Source organism: Micropterus dolomieu, linkage group LG15 (genome assembly GCF_021292245.1).
Source record: "Micropterus dolomieu isolate WLL.071019.BEF.003 ecotype Adirondacks linkage group LG15, ASM2129224v1, whole genome shotgun sequence".
Taxonomy (NCBI): domain Eukaryota; kingdom Metazoa; phylum Chordata; class Actinopteri; order Centrarchiformes; family Centrarchidae; genus Micropterus; species Micropterus dolomieu.
Window position 1 is genome coordinate 6,977,961 of NC_060164.1, and position 16,647 is coordinate 6,994,607.

Consider the following 16,647-nt stretch of genomic DNA (forward strand, 5'->3'; position numbering starts at 1 on the left):
AACTCTCCATGGTGGAACCCATTAAAACTCGCAAAATTCTCATTTAAATACGGCCACCTCCATTGTGTTTGCACCTGTAGTCATCTACGCAACAATTCTTAGTAAATCACCCATAACAGGTGCATGTGCAATATTTTAGAATGCACACGCAATTTAGTACCCTTTCTATGAGATGTTAGTAAATCAGCCCATTAGTGCTTTATTTACATATCACATAGTGCTGATGACAATTAAATATATTTATAATATCATATCTCCAGTGTCTTGTAATCTTTTGCATCTGTGCGCCTTTCTGTCTCTCTGCACAGATCCTGCCCAGTTCTAATCCTCCTGGCTCACAATCTCCAAAGCATGTATGCATAAAAGCCACATAATGTTTCTTGGCTGATGTGTTGTGGTTACATGGCAGCTGCCTACTATGGCATAGAAAACAATGTATTATACGCATTACTGTTCATTCATCATATTTCCATTTTCTTACTCACTATGTGATTAAAAGAGTGAATATGTTGCAGTGAACACAAGGTTTGAACAAGAAATAAATTTGCTCGACTACAAAATAACTTGTCTAGCATTACTGTGGTCTCCACACAGCCCTGGTGTGTAGTTATATTCTTGAGAAAATCTGCTTCAGTGGTCCCTATATGTAGCTACTGATTTTCCAAACACAGGCACCACAGAAGATTTTGAATGAATAAAGTCATATGCTGAACAATGGTGCACTCACCCGACTAAAATCTGAATACTGCTTGTCACACTTTTCATCCAGCTGAAAGAGAGAGAAGAAATATTATAAAATGAGATACATACTATTTTGAAAACATGCTTCCTGTGTCATGCTTGGAGCCGTTTCCTCATCTGTAAATCAGGGAGTTAGTCCAGGAGTTAATATGAGTCTGGGATAAGTGCTGCATGTTCACAGATGATATAGAGTTCGACATTCAAACAAGCAAATGAAACACTAAGTGAATCACACCACTCCATTATAGAAGACATCTGAAGTCCATGCCGCTGCACTCTGCAGCTAAATCTCTCTCATTTATAAAGCTGTCAGTACAAAACAGACTGTGGGGAGTTTTGAAAACCAAATGTTAATTTTATTCATGCATCAGTTATAAAATAATTAATTCATCAGTGGTGTTGCACTGCACTTCCAAGCCCACTGTTGTGAACTTAGCTTATCCACTTACAGCGTCCAGATCTGGAATGCTCAAATCATCAAGGTCAGACACAATACTGCCTCTTCGGTTGGAGCGGCTGAAATAATCAGCAGCCGACTCGCTAATGTCCGAGAAGTCAGACGACTGCTCGCAACACACACACATACACACAATGACAAGGATAGAGACAGAGGCAGAGAAATAAAGAATAATAAAGGCCAAAAAAAATCATCAGAGGGAAAAAGGACAGAAGGAAACAATGACGTATACAGCCAGAGGAGATCACTCTTCATGTTCAAGGCATTCATAATTTCTGATAGGTATTAAGCTGAAATGTATGCAGTACAATACAATAAATTAATAAAATTTTAAAAATCTTTGATTATTAGATCAGCCAATGTGACAGAACGGCATCAGTCTAGATGTTGTACAGTCCCAGTCCCTGCAGCTCACCACACTGTCCCTGCGGCCTCTGCTGAAGCGCTCCTGGGACACGCTGCTGACAGTGTCATCATCTGAGGAAGACTGAAAAAACGCACACATACAAACACACGCACATGATGAGGAGCCAAAGTAACGTAGGATGGCCGCATGCCCATGGTTTTCTCTGACTGACACACACACACACACACACACACACTTCTTGTTCAAACAGCAATCCGTAAACAACCAGTAGCAGTGTCTGTATTAGACAGATTATTGGATCACTCCAAAGATTGTCAATTCAGTTCATTCAATTCATCCATGCAATTAGGATATTTTTGACAAATGCTCCAACTGGAACCGAGTCAGATTAGACAAACTTACTACAACATCTTAGCCTGCACAGTGCTTCAGAAGAAATTCTTTATTCACACACTTTAACGTCAGTAAATGACGTCGTTCCCTGTGCAAGCTGTAGCCAGTTTGGTAAGGGTGATCAACATTGTGCCTAGGAGGAGGGAGATCTGATACTTAGAGGGGGCGAGGGGAAGCTTGTTAGTTGTGGGCATCTGTGTTTGGTGTTGGCTGACATCATGCAGGGTGGCAGTGGTTTTAAAAGGTGCTCACCACAGGGCTGCTGCGGGTGGAGCTGGCTCCAGAGGAGTACCAGCTGTATTCAGAGGGCTGCAGATAGGACGAGGAGGAGGAGGAGGAGGAGGAGGAGGAGGAGAGGACAGGGTCAACAGATCAACATGAAAACAGACGTCAGGCCACAGGCACAACAGTAAGCTGCTGTGGTGGTGAAATTGCTAAAACATTCAGAAGACTTACAGCTTTTGAACTGTACCCTGAGCCATAAAGACCGGTGTCATCGTAAATCGAGGCCTGAGGGCGCACGTGGGAGACAATGACAGGACTCAGCAAAACAGGGAGAATAAATCTTTGACGCACTAGCTAAACAGATTGAGTAGAATGACTTTCTCTGGGCCATGCAATAAACAGAAACACTCTGTATTTCCAACATCACGTAGGCCGTTCCTTTTAATATTCTATAACAAAAGCCCTGGCTTCACACAAACTCCTGCCTTATCTCACTGAAGCACAAATGTCTGGCCAGAGCCAAGTGCTCCAGAGTGTCCAAGTGCTAAATATAAGCGGTCCCAGCCACCCTGGGCATCCAATCACATGTATGTAGTCTCAAGAGAGGGGGGAGGTCTACTTCTAAAGGTAACAGGAGTCATGCAGTGAGATGATGGTCACTCAGTGGACAAAAACTAACCATGCTGTAGCTGCGAGACAGCCCCGTGCCAGTGGTGGAGGACGAGGAAGTGGTGGCCTGTCAGAGAGGAGGGGATCAGGGTTTAGAGGACAGAGGAAAGCTGTAGTGGGAATGTGAGGTGGAGAGAGACTAAAGAGCTGCAGCAAATGGAAACAGGATGAATGTTTTGCTGACTCTAACATTTAGGACCAAAGGTTTTGACCAAAGGTTTTGAGAGGAGAAGCGAGGTCAGGTGACACTGTCCCTGTCGACTGTTTTAATGCTGATTGTACACCACCTTTGTCAGTAAGCAACTCATTTACATAAATTCAAAGGAGCATAAGAGCTGTTTTACAAGGAAGAGAGATCTCAATCTAAAAATTAAACTTTGGATTTCTATGACATACTAGGGACTATCAGCCACATATCAGCCTACAAAACCATGATTCTCATTTGCTTTGATGCTTTTATGACATTGCAGTTACATAACAAGTTTGTTAGGCATATAAATATCCAATAAACTAGTGCATGCAGATAGGAATATACTGCTTCAACTGGCTCTGGTTTAAGTTTAATTGTCATTTAACCACATTAGCCTGTGGGTAAAAAGGGTTGAAAGTTGGACAGCACTGTCAAAGAGACCGACCCGAGGCTGATAGGTGGAAGTGGAGGGAAGAGGCGGTGCTTTGGTCTTCATTAGGCTGGTGTAGTTCCTTTGATCATGATACAGTCCAGTCTGGAAGGGTAGCAACATAATGTGACCTCAAACAAACATCGACAAACAAACATTATCCTCAAGTGTCGGACTAATATCTATTTCAGACACATTCAACACCACCTGGCTAATATATTTGTGATGCGTAATAGTTAATCTTATCAAGGGTTAAGGTGTAGAACAGTAAATCACCACCACAAGCCACTATGATTAGTCTACACTGCCTCCATGCTTGAGGCTGCAGCACAGACACAGACGCTAAAGGAGTACACTGACCAGCAGGTCCTTCTTCGAAGAGCTGGATGAAGCCTTTTTATGGCCATGCAGATCATTGTACACAGAACTCTGTTTGCCAAGAAAAAATGTACATGAAAAAAAGTGACAAAAGGTGAAAAGCGCAGAGGCAGTGACAAACAAAAGATAACCACACTGGTACATACAGTGGAGCGGGAAGTCTTGAGGGTGGAGCTAGTAGAGAGGCCATCGGACTGAAGAGAGAGCAGGAGTCACAAGAATTATGATCAGAAGATGATCAATTTTCTGAGAAGCTGATAGGTTGCTGTTAGGTCTGCACTTTCTCACTAACAGTAGGTTAGCAAACAACACATCAACCAACACAGCAACTGATCAAGAAAACCAAACAGTTTTCCACACCTTGCCAACGACACAGCAAAGGAACAAAAACTTTTGTCAGTGACACTCTGCCCATTATGATGTTTGTGTAATGTTATTAAATAAAGAAAATATGATGTTGAAAATGCAGCATCCGCCTAAAGTTAAACTTTTTTGTATCAATGGATACAAATGCTGTTCCCCATTTAATACTGTTGAAAACAAGTATTGGCAATGTCCTTTGGGTTTCTGGGTGCATACTGTCCATACTGTTGATTGTATAGTGCAACAGATTCAAGCCGTTAACTGCTGAAATGTCTTGTCAAAGTACAAAAAGGTCCATCAGAATAGCAACCCAGCAACATATTCAAGAGTGATGCAGGAGAAACTAAATGTGGTAACAAAGTGTCGTTCCAGGTATAACCTAATCTGTCATATGGAAAACTGATATGAAAAGGGTATAGATGTAGCAGAGTTAGATGAAACAGACTGAAGGAAAGTGGATACTAGGGTTGGGCGATGTCTACAAAATTTCCATCGGACGATGTCTGCAATGAAACGTCGGGATGGATGATCGGGTGCGCGGGCACGCACGAGGGGGCAGCTGACATCTTATGAGCATGTGTTCTCGCACAGACTTCACTCAGTAAAAAAAAAAAAAAAAAAAAAATTGGCAGACTATTAAGTTACATTACAGGTCGAGGTGGATTTTTTATGGACCAGGTAAAGCAACAGTGAACACACAGGGTGCAGATGTTGGTTTCAGTTGTTTGATAGGCTGCGTCATTAATAAGCTGACGTGCGGCTAACGTGCTGCCATGATAACGGGTCGCAGGTGGATATATACGGAGGAAAAAAAAGGAGGTCTCAGTCTTTTTGGCGACTTTATAAAACATACTGCTGATGGAGAAAATGGAGGGGGGTGAGAGAGTGAGGCAGAGAGAGGCGGGGCAAGCCGGGGTGTTGACCTGAGGTGTAGGTGTGTGTGAGTGTGTCAGAGTGTGGGGAGCAGAGAATTCCGACGCAGGTGCAAAGCATACTTAAAAACAATGATAAGAATGTTTGTGGTAATAAAAACCTGATTTCAAAGGGTGGTATAATTACAATAATTCTTTTTTGCTGGGGGGCGGGGGTTTTACAATCACGATGCCGGTGTAACACCAAAATCTGTGACATATCAGATTCTGTGACTAAACCCAAACGATGATGTTTTCCTAACCATAACAAAGTACTTTTAGTACCTAAACTTAACCAAACTGCAGCCGCTTCACATCGTCAACAAAGCCTCTGGCCCTTAACTCCCCATTTGGGTCACAGAATCTGATAGGTCACACATTTTGGTGTCACACCTGCTCAACGTCGTGATGTCTGTCAGCCATCGCCGATGGACGATAGCATCGTCTATCGGCCCAAACCTAGTGGATACACCAAGAAATTTTAAAATCTGAAAACAGCTGGTTTCTACTGAGCACATCCTTTTAAATCTAAGTTAGTTCTGTTTAGCACAATACAGTTAGCCACATCTGACCTCTGATTATATGCTGAGAATCCAGGTATTCAATCAGTTGACAAACTCCCACAAATAAACATTATGCTCTCACATACATGCACACACACAACGCACCAGGGCATCTTTTCTACGGGAACTGGATCGACTCCCCAAGTCATGCTTTGCTGACGATGAGGTTGACTTCAAATAAAAAACAGATAACAGCAAACATCAGGAGAAACAGCATTTTATGCTTTGACCCAAATGAAACCCTACCAAATAAAAATATTTCACCCAAATGTAAATGATGCTTTCCTAACAAGTACAATGGCTTTCACACATCAGTGTACCCCATGAGAGCGCAGTCATAATAAAACTGGCCGGGATATATTATGTACGCACCCTATAACTGCGGACTGACATGACATCATCATCCAGCCCCTGTTGATGTGGAAACATGGAGTCACAGTAGAAAAGCAGACAGAGAGGAACATGGGTGATGAGAGATTAACTGCGGGATTAAAGGAGAAAGAAGAAAGGAAATACAGGCAGACAAAGAGGAAGTGTGTGGGGGAGATACAGACCCGGCGATGACGGCTGCTGGATCTACTACTACTAGAGGATCTGGCCTTTTCTGAGTCAGCCTGGAGTAAGGAAGGAAAGTTGGGAAAGATTATAGAGTAAAAGTCGAGAGGCTCAATCACAGGGGTGAGTAAGGTCACTACAATGCTCAACAGTTGCTATGCAAAGCCCAAACCATGCAACTTCTGTCATCATGTTTATAATCAAACGGATGTCATAAACATTTGCAAATGTTATCCTCTTTAAGCACAGCAGCATGATTAATTATATACAAGAACAGATACTGTATTTGCACATTTTTGTGTCATCTGTTCTTTTTAAAAAGCACACAATAAAAAAATTCTGACATCTCACATGTAGAAGTTCACATTCAAAAGCATCCATTATTACTGAAGTAGCTGGAGGTTGAGGAGTAGAGCTAAATGTCCAAACCACCATCTTTCATGGAGACTCACCCACCCTAAATAATGTCAAAGGCCAACTACTCGCTCTACAAATACACAGAGCCACAGATTACGCTGTCTCCAAAGCAAATACACTGCTGAGACATACTTCCACAGTGAGGTACAGTGTAGTCTGTGAATCAAGTGTAGCTAAAAGTTCAGGGTTGACTGGGGCTCAATCCCACACAACAGGCTATGTTAGTGAAGTGAGAGGCTGCAACACTCTCTTGCGCTCGCCTACCATCCACTGGTGGATCTGACCCCATTTTCTGTTGCTACCACTGGATGAGCGGTAAGAAAGCTAGACAGGGGAGGAAGTGCCAGGAAAAACATACAATCATACTTCACTAAAAACTGCTGAAATGTGAAATACCGGGTGACATTTATTTCAGGAATAGAACTTTTGGTTTCATCTGTGGACATGCAGCACTGTCATTTTTCTTTCTGTTGGTTTGGACAGTGGTATTTTTGTGTATGACCTGTCAGATTAATAAAAAAAGTCTTTCAAGGCATAGAGCCAAACAGCTCCTCCGTACCAGTGACTATGGATGCAGATTAGCAGCCTGCAAACAGAGTCAGTTTCTGTAGTAACTGGCCAGAGTTCATTTAAAAACAACACACAAAAATAAACAGAGGAGAGCCAATTTCCATGTTTGCTTGATGGGTCAAGTAATGGTCTCAGTACATGTTTGCCAGTCAGGTCTATTTTGTGTTGTATACCTCTTTCTGCTGCCGTTCAAGTTCCCTCATTCGAATATCCCTGGCCTCTGCTCGAGCCGCCCTCTTCGCTGCAAGCCTCGCCTCCGCCTGTGACACACAACATGAACACACATGTTAGCCATGAATAGAAACTCATAAAAAGGTGTCTTTCTTTGAGGACACTCCCAACGAGTGCAAGGAATAAACACAAGGATAGCTTCAATCAAAAACTAATCACACAGTAGAATTTAGTCATCAGTTTCCTGTAAGACAAAACAGAAAAAGATACACTAATTAAATTAATTAACCAACCTTTTAATGATGAGGCTGACTTCATAGTAATGCTGCTTGGTATAAAAAAATTACATAGTAGTTTATCATTTAGATATATTTAACAAATCAAATAAAAATATTTAAAATGATGAACTACCTTTTTCCCCCAGATATATAATGTAGCATCAGAAGATAAGATGTGTCCCGTCTATAATGCCTCGTCTCCTGATGAAAATGTATTATTGCAATAGTTAATACTTCTTTTTAAATGTTTTCTTAAAACAACTTAATATTCAAAAAGAGACCACACCGTTTTAGAGACTTAGTGGTAACCTCACACAGGAATTAATGCAGTTCACCAAAAACAAACCAGAGCCCATGTGATCAATTAGTTGACCAATGTAAAGTTGTATGGGTATATGCTTGGGTCCTTAAGTAACAATAAACTGCAGTACAGAAATGCCAAAGATAAATTTGAGGTAATTTAGAAACAGTAAGTGTATTGTTCCACATATCTTGGCCTTTAATATGGACATCAGTCTAACAAATCCACTACTGGTTGGGCTGTAATATGGACACCGTCCAGCATAACAGTCCAAACTGTACAGTGTGCCCTAGCTGACCTGTTTTGTCCATGAGTCACAGCTCTGTAGTGCTGTCCAGAGTGAGCGTTTGGGATGCCTCATCAACAACATGTGCTAACCATCAGTTTCAGGAGGGCTGATTTAAATACCTCATGGGGGACATGGCAAAAGTGCACAAACACACAGAGCACAGGATCATAGGAAAAAAAAACAAAGTGAGTCACAATAGCGTGGTTCTGCTCAGTCTGTAAAAAAACACAGGCAATAACTATCTCAACCTTCCGAAGCCCAAACAAATCTAAGTCAAAGCCAAACTATGCCCAATAAACTCTCCTCTGGGGGAAAAGTGAGAACAGTTATCATGCAATTTGCCCCCAACTGAGTCAGAAGGTACTTTTACAGAGTACCTCAGCAGAAGGAGCTAATTTAGGTGACTATGTAGACTGTCCTTCCATTAGGTCCATAATACCAATTACATACTGTACATGCCGTGAAACTGAACATCCCACCAACAAAGAAAGGCACACTTCCTCATGGAGCCTAGCCCTTTATCTTTAAATAAAAGACAGTCCATAGTGTGGTGTGTCCGAGTGTGGTGTGTACAGTATCTCACTGCAGACAAACAGTCTGTCAGCATTCCTGCAATTTCTTATCTGCATTGCTTGAATAGTAGACCAGTGGGTAAAGGCTATTCCTGTTTCAATAATAGCCTAGAGTGAACAAACTGTTTATAATGATGCTGAACAACCACCCAATTCAGGTTTCTTTTACCTGTATATTTGGTGTTGTGCAAAAGGAAGCTGTTAAGCCTAGTTATTGCCAAAAACATTTTAAAAACAGAAAAGGACTTGGGGCTGAGGCATAGGTAGAGTAAATAGTAGGAGGAACTGACCTGCACCGAGTTGGTCAGACCATTAGTTTTAGTTAAGCAATTTGAAGACTTTGTGATGAGCTTTTTTCAAAATGTTTTAATATATTTTATTAAGTTTTATTAAACTGCATCATTATTGATGAATGTAAGGTATATCATCAAATGATTTATGATTCTTTTTGTGTGTGAATAAGTTTACTAAACAAGAGTTGTTTTCCAAAACTGCATGAAAACCAAACCAAACCACTTACAGTTAAAACGCCATGTGGGACATTTTTACGGCCGGTGTGTGATTTTGGAGTCTAACTGATGGTCATACAATGAAACATGCTTTGCACAAGGTGAAAAAGGAAGTGAAATTGCAAGTGTATCAGGAGAGAGAGCAAATGAGAACGCAAGCGAGACGGCTGGCCCTGTGCTCTGCACCTGTTGAGCTGTCGGACAGTGTGGCCTGCTCTGCACAGCAGCACAGCTGAGCTCTCTGTCTCTGTCCTATCTATAGCCCGGCCAGCTCTCTGACAGCCATGTCATGGGGCTTGAAGGGTAACCTGAGCAGAAGAAGTTCACCATCAAACACACCTCCAGCACTCTGGGCCATAAGCAAGAGTCCAGTAATCCAGCATGAGATTACCTGGAGCACTCAAACATTGAATTGTTTGATTAAAACCACTTAATACACTAATTACAGTAGTTCCAACGAAATGTAGGCATTTACTACTTTTCTCGTATAATAACATCACTGCAAATGATAATAACTATTCTGGAGTTTTGGAGTGCTGGGGCCGTATTACAGAATAGGAAGAGTGTCTCAATTTGGTATTACAGAAGCAAATCCCAATTTACTTTAGGAATCCTATCTTATTTTACTTCATCCTATCTTATCTCTATCTTTTATGCCACTTTTCTCATTTTGCCAAGCTAAACGGCTTTTAATCGCTGGTTTTTGGTAGTTTTTTTTATGAAACATACACTGAAACTGGAGCAGAAACAACTATCATTGAACTTCAAGTCAAGTGACTTAAAGGTGTTTGTAACCTCCGTCGTGAAATACAAATCCACATAACACTTAACTGGGGAGACACATCCGGTTGATTCTGTCAAAAAGAAAATAAGTCCATTTACAGCTGTTATGTCCAAAGAGCAGATGAAACCGCTGGTGGCTCCTCCTGTGCTCCCTCACTGACCCGAGCAGAAACCCTTAGGCTACTCTTCTCGGGAAAGTTAATAATGATGGTTAAAAAAAAAAGGCTAATAACAATAAAGGCTGCGGGCTAACGTCATCATGTTTTTCATGTATTTCTAGAATTTAACGACCTCCTATCAAAGACTTGCATTAGGATCCTTTTTTTGTTACATCAAACCTTCACATTATGTTACACAATGAGATATTATCTAGCGTTACATCGCCTACAGCCTTTCTACTAACAAGTTTTGTCATCAAACGCATCGGTAGAATCAATTAAGTTCCACCTGTTGACATTTTGTTGACTTTGAAAAAGCAATAAAAGAGCAACCATGTGGATTAAATGAGTTAGCAAACACTACCTGGTGGAAAAGTAAAAGTTAGGACAGCCTAACAGTTATCCTAGTTAGGAAAGTTTATTTAAGATTTAAGTTTCTGCAAAACGGCTCCTGGAAAATAATAATGCTGATAGTAAATGGTATACTTCAACATCCCTCAACATAAATTAAATATTTAGCAATAATCCCTGGCAGTTTAAACAACAGTCAAGTTAAGCCAACACAATTCACTTCAATATCATCATCATCATCATCAAAACCCCAAGACCGTTAGTATGCAAAGTATAAAATAGCTTCAAAACACTAAAAACATGCCTGCACAGTCAGTCTCTAGGTGCACGAAACAAATCTAAGTTATCTAAATGACTAGCCTTTGGGTCTCTCTTGCAACATTAAAACTTTAGGACTGTAGTCCTTCAAAATGTTGACTGCTTGGTGTTTATGGTACTTACTTATGGTACCAATAATGACAGAAAACACAAAATTTAAAGATGTACAATAAAATGCTACAACAGTTAAAAAGCTTACATTATCATGTGATGAAGTTGGATCAATCTGACAGTCCTTGTGTATCAGGTGTTGACAGACACTGTAATTTCTACTTTTTTTCCTCTGCAGCCTAAACAGTTTCCTAACCGTTTACAGAAAAAGAAAAAGAATTTCCATTGCAATAACGACTTGTTGATATCACAAATAAAATAATATGGACTATGAACTATAACTTTCACATAAACACACACACCCTCTGTACACTGGGGAGAGTCAAAGATTGCATTGTTCAAGCACCACTAGCTCCCTTTGATCCTGATCCGAGGGACAACGCGGGTATGAGATGATCATCTGATTCTAACACTTTGCCACTGTCAGATTCGTAAGCAAGCTGCTGGTATTCAAAAGGACTGACTGCCCAGTAATGTAATAGGCCTCAAGACTGGGTTGGTGACGGTGCAGGCTCAAATTCATTCTCAGCAGTGATCCGTGCCAAGCACAGGCAGGCATGCTGTAACTTTTCTTAATCAGGCACAGACAACACGAGGAAGAAGCTGCAGTGTCTTGAAGATTTGTTTGGGAGGGTGGTGATGTGCAACAAGTAAGACACTGACCCCTTGAACTCCCAGCACAGTTGATCTAATCTCTGGTTTGTCCCACAAAGAGATTCAGATTTAGGGCCTGACTGGGAGGGTCGGATGACTCATGTTTCTATGATTGGCCTGCAAGACTATAAAGAGAGCAAATGGAGCCTTGTGCTTAGTGCCCAAGAATGAGGCACTGCACTCTCTTTCAACAGCACAGATGAAACATTATTAAAATAGGTTAATATAAATCTTTGAAAGGCTGGTTTATCCAGTTTTACATTTATACCTTTTAAAAGCAAGAATTCATTTGAACTGAGCAGAGATCTGCAGACAATGTGGCTATTTCACCTACCAAACATAAAAGACATTAAAACTCTGAAAAAGCATCTTTGCATTTCAGGGTGTTAGCCACCTCATTCTGGAAAAAAAGGGAAAGGAATGGCAGCCCTGCTGTGGAACAAAATGGAATAATCCCAGGGCATGTCGTTACAAGCTAGGCAACTCCTCTCTTCTGCCCGTGTTTTTCCCCCCACAAACGAAAACACTACAAGTCAAGTCAATCTCTCTGTGGTCCAAACCAGCTGTCTCCACTCGCTTGGGCTGAAATACAACTTAACCAGCAGAATTTAAATATCTACATATACGTATGTGCTTCAGAATGCTATTTGCAGACACAACTTTGACAACTACATTTTAAATCAACGTAATTTATTGCGTAGTAGATACGTTTCTATCTCAACATCTAAAATCCTGGGTGAATATTGTAAGAAAGCCTAAAGTCTGACACATGAGAAATGATATGCCAGGGTGCACTCTGCAGCATACTCCCAATATTCAAATAATTTATCTGGAGCTGTTGTCAAAGCAACACACACTTAAGTCAAATCCTGTTGAACTGCAGAGTTATTTAAAGTTAACTTCATTATCATCGAACAGCTTTCGTTTGCTCCATCTATAAAATCACTTTAATATATTTCTGCTCCTTTTGTGTCAATTTATCACTGTTGTAATGAATAGTTAATTTTTTCATCCATTGGTGTTAGATACATGTATAGTTGAATAATTCCTACAATCTTTAGAAAAAACAAATTTGGACATGTTCAAAAACAAACAATGATTTCTCCAAATATTTTGCAGCTGTGTCTGGCACAAAGTCCAATGTATTCATTTTAGCTCTGTCGGAGTCAATTTAATAAATAATAGGGAACCCCAATCCGTTACTTAAAATACTTTCTAGACGTTTATAACACAATTTAAAAGCATAACACTTGGAAGATGATCAAAGCATCGTCTTTGGTTTAGGTAATGATACATGGACTATAGATACAACTAAAAATAGCCTACACACGCATTAACGTTTCCAGGCTTTGGCAATATAACATATCATATGTTTTACTTTAAAAGGTCTCTCTTTCAGCCATAGTCATAGTCAGCCATAAGCGCTGATAACGTTTTTTAAATGTCTTCTCATGTTCCCTTTATCTTTATGTCTGAATGCACTGTTCATTATTATAATGCATTACTTTATTATTATTATTTGGATGAGGACAAACAAGATAATTTGCGCTGGACAAAACCTTATTAGCATTGATACATTACATTAGCATTGAAGTGATATATGAATGGAGGAAAATACGGAGAATATAGCCCAGATCCAATCCTGTTGGCTCCCAGATGAAAAGACAGGTTGTATGTGATGGAGTATGAACTTACCTCCCGGGCAATACTACTCAAGGCCTCATCCTCTGCTGAGAACCGATCTTTCAGAGGGGCACGCTTTCTGCCAGAGCCTTGTGTCCCCATGTTGCTCCCTCAACTGTAGCTCCACCAATGATGTGTGAGGCCAGAAAATACACAGAGCTGTATGTAAATACCTAGTGGAAAAGGACAGTAACAAAATAAAGTTATTTTAACAGTTGTGTAAACAAAGCTATGTTAAAATAATCTGTCATATGCATTAGGCTGTCTGTAGTTTAGACCATATTTCATTCTGAATAGTTTCCTATAGTCTAATCTCACTAACATGACCCCCCTCCCCCCTCCCCCCTCCCCCCTTTGATAAACAGTTGTGGCTGACATGAACCAGCTTTAATGTGACATGTAGGACCACTGCAACCAGCATTTTACCATAACACTCGTCTACACGACAGTTAATGAGGTCTACAGGAGGGGAATGACAATAGATAATAGACATTTGAAATTGATCCCACCCATGAATGTTCATGAATACGACTTGGATTAACAGCTGGTATATTAGTACTAGTATTTGATGGACATCTAGACAATGGCAAAGTTGACAGATAACATAGACAAAAGAGCGCTGTGGCTGGCTGGTAAAGACAGGGGGGAAAACGCCTAGTTTAGGACCTGGCTGAGTCAGAGGACCTAAGCGAGGCATGAGCACTCCTTGAAGACGTGATGATCTAAATGCTGTGGATCCAACATTCAAAATTACCAGCCTTACCACCTCAGAAGCGCTGGCCTACACATCAATGAATTCGGATAAGCACTGATCAATTGACAAGAGGATAGTAAGTTGCTAAGATCAATGAAATAACTTCGGCTAACTTACTGAAACCTTTACTCGAACAATTTTCCACACACCAACTTAGCTAACGTTAACATTACTGTCCCTGTGCCATGTCCATTTGGGAAAAGAGATAGTAACTAACGTTACCTTAGCTAGATTAAAGCTAAAGTTACACCAACGTACCGCACTGTTAGCGTAGCTAACTTCTTATAATAACGTTAACACTGACTAATGTTAGCCAGCTCATGAATAAGCTAGCTACGAGTGCTACCTAGCATTTCGCTCTCCCAAAAATCTCATTAAAAAGTTCGCTAGCGTTGCCCTTTTAGGTTCTTACTCCGCTTCCGCTGAAGCTGGGGCTTTATAAAAACTATCCAGACATGTCCTTTCCACGGCAATGACCGACAGCACCGACGACACTGGACTCGACTCTGGAAGCCAAGGCTAGCTGACCAGTTTAGCAGGTAGTTAGCTTGGATAGCCAGTGGGGCTACCCTCGACTCTCCTGAGAGACAGACAGGGCAAACTGGCACTGATCCTCCCGTCATATTTCCTACCGCTAAAACAAATCGTTACCTTGGCGACACCTTTAAATAACCCGCGGCACTGCCAAAGTGTTGTTTCTTTTCTCCAGGAGGTTTAGGGGAGAGCCATTCGGCTTCTCTTCAGACACTGGTAGTGTTTTTGTCCACACTGACAGCTGTCATCAGTCCGCCTTTCCAGCGCTCTCCACAGCCCTCCTCACACAGTTTGCACACACACTGGCTAGCTCCAAAGGTCCCGGATGTTGGGAAAAATTAGGGTGTGATGCTGCCTTCATGGTCCGTCAGACAAATCACATGTCATCTGCTATTACCGCCTGAGAGAGAGAGCGGTTTTCCATTCAGTGATACTTAATGCGTCTTGTATAACTACAGACGAGGTGGCTTTCCAGTATTCGGTTTTTAGGGGCTGACAGCATGGAAATTGTTCAAACGAGTAATGACGCAAACTGCTGGTATTGTTATAAATACCCTCCCTTCTTACAATTTATTTATTGCTTCTGTCAATCCTAGGTCAATCCGTAAGTCTAGTCTGTTCCCATCTGACCCCTGTTCAGTCTATACACGCTTCTCATTGCTAAAATGTCACATAGGCTACAACAAAGTATTTTTAAATAAGAAATATTATTTATATTTAGAAATGGTTTTAAGCCTAAATGAGTTCACAATCTAATCAAGAACACTGTAGCAGCCTCTGGTGTGAACATTCAATGCAACAGAAGTTAACCAGTTATAAACTAGCCATCTGTAAAAATGATTGGCTGTGGACATCACTCAGATCCGGAATTTGGTTTCACCCTATTTGAGGCCTTTTCGTTGTTTTTTTTCTTCAGGTAATTACGCTGCCCTACTCTAAACTCACTTGGCCTAAGATAGTTCTTGTTCAGAGTAAAGGGTATAGCCTAGAATTTAGTAAGGCCATGTCCCTACCAATATCCAGCGAAATAGGACTACTGAATTGTCCCTAGCAATAATTTTGATCAAAACATTAAAATATAACCACTGTTGTCTGTCAGTATTCAGCGAATGTAAGCTATTTAATAAATGGTTCTCAAACTAAGAGACTAATGCGTTTTTGAAGTTTCGAAAGAGTATGCCCCTATGTTCTCCCCCCTCATGTCTGCTGCCTACCTTTTTCAGACCCTCCGCGACTTTATTTCCAAAAATCTCCCATTTATTTTATAACATAATGTAATAATTATACATTATTTGCGAGTTTTGTAAAATCAGTTCAAGAAAAAAAAATAATATACTACCTAGCCACTGAACTATACATCCTCCACAGGTTCTCATTCTTATCCAGAAGGTAAACAACAGACCATATGTGTGTTTTTATCCAGTCTCAGTTTATAACAATTTCTTTTTAAAAGCAAATGTGGTGTTTTAACAGTCTGTTCATGAAAAGACAAAAGTTAAATTATATTTATTAAATTAGTATTGTATATAATGATTTTTTTCAATAAGTAACCATATCAATATTTGTTAATTTATCAATATTATTTCTTAAGCCCAATTCTATCAATGTTACTTCTTAACCTCATTTCTTACAAGGTAGGTTGATTGGGAAATTATTTATTCGTGCAATTATTGTATGTAGAGTTTCCCCTCAGAAATTGATGAAGTGGTAGCACCCAAAGTGGACATAACACCCTGTTTTATGTTGTCTTAAGACGTTCAAATTTGCTAGGGTGTTTCTTCTCATCTTAAAGACCATTTCTTCCCCAGGAGGAAAAAAGAACTGCTCCAAATGTGCTAGTTTTGCTTTCCTAATCACCCTAAAAACTGTAGTGTTTTTAATTTTTAATTAGTTTTTTGTGCCTGTTTTATACAGTATGTGGTTTAAACAAGTCACAAAATAGACCTAGTTAA

General features: G+C 40.4%; 1 protein-coding gene across 1 annotated transcript in view; it reads right to left on the reverse strand.

Annotated features, from left to right (window-relative positions):
- lrrfip2 (leucine rich repeat (in FLII) interacting protein 2) overlaps nucleotides 1-15,019 on the reverse strand; it is a 25,214-nt gene extending 10,195 nt beyond the window's left edge. Inside the window, exons 1-15 of the mRNA XM_046071397.1 lie at nucleotides 14,813-15,019; nucleotides 13,420-13,580; nucleotides 7,403-7,489; nucleotides 6,242-6,301; nucleotides 6,060-6,098; nucleotides 5,793-5,858; nucleotides 3,997-4,044; nucleotides 3,833-3,901; nucleotides 3,488-3,577; nucleotides 2,863-2,919; nucleotides 2,415-2,468; nucleotides 2,211-2,267; nucleotides 1,614-1,685; nucleotides 1,191-1,304; nucleotides 728-769 (exon numbers count right to left, since the gene is read on the reverse strand). Of these exons, the coding sequence (XP_045927353.1) occupies nucleotides 728-769; nucleotides 1,191-1,304; nucleotides 1,614-1,685; nucleotides 2,211-2,267; nucleotides 2,415-2,468; nucleotides 2,863-2,919; nucleotides 3,488-3,577; nucleotides 3,833-3,901; nucleotides 3,997-4,044; nucleotides 5,793-5,858; nucleotides 6,060-6,098; nucleotides 6,242-6,301; nucleotides 7,403-7,489; nucleotides 13,420-13,509 (945 nt within the window). The 5' untranslated portion in view covers nucleotides 13,510-13,580; nucleotides 14,813-15,019. The remainder of the gene's footprint in view (nucleotides 1-727; nucleotides 770-1,190; nucleotides 1,305-1,613; nucleotides 1,686-2,210; nucleotides 2,268-2,414; nucleotides 2,469-2,862; nucleotides 2,920-3,487; nucleotides 3,578-3,832; nucleotides 3,902-3,996; nucleotides 4,045-5,792; nucleotides 5,859-6,059; nucleotides 6,099-6,241; nucleotides 6,302-7,402; nucleotides 7,490-13,419; nucleotides 13,581-14,812) is intronic.
- Nucleotides 15,020-16,647: the final 1,628 nt, after the last annotated feature.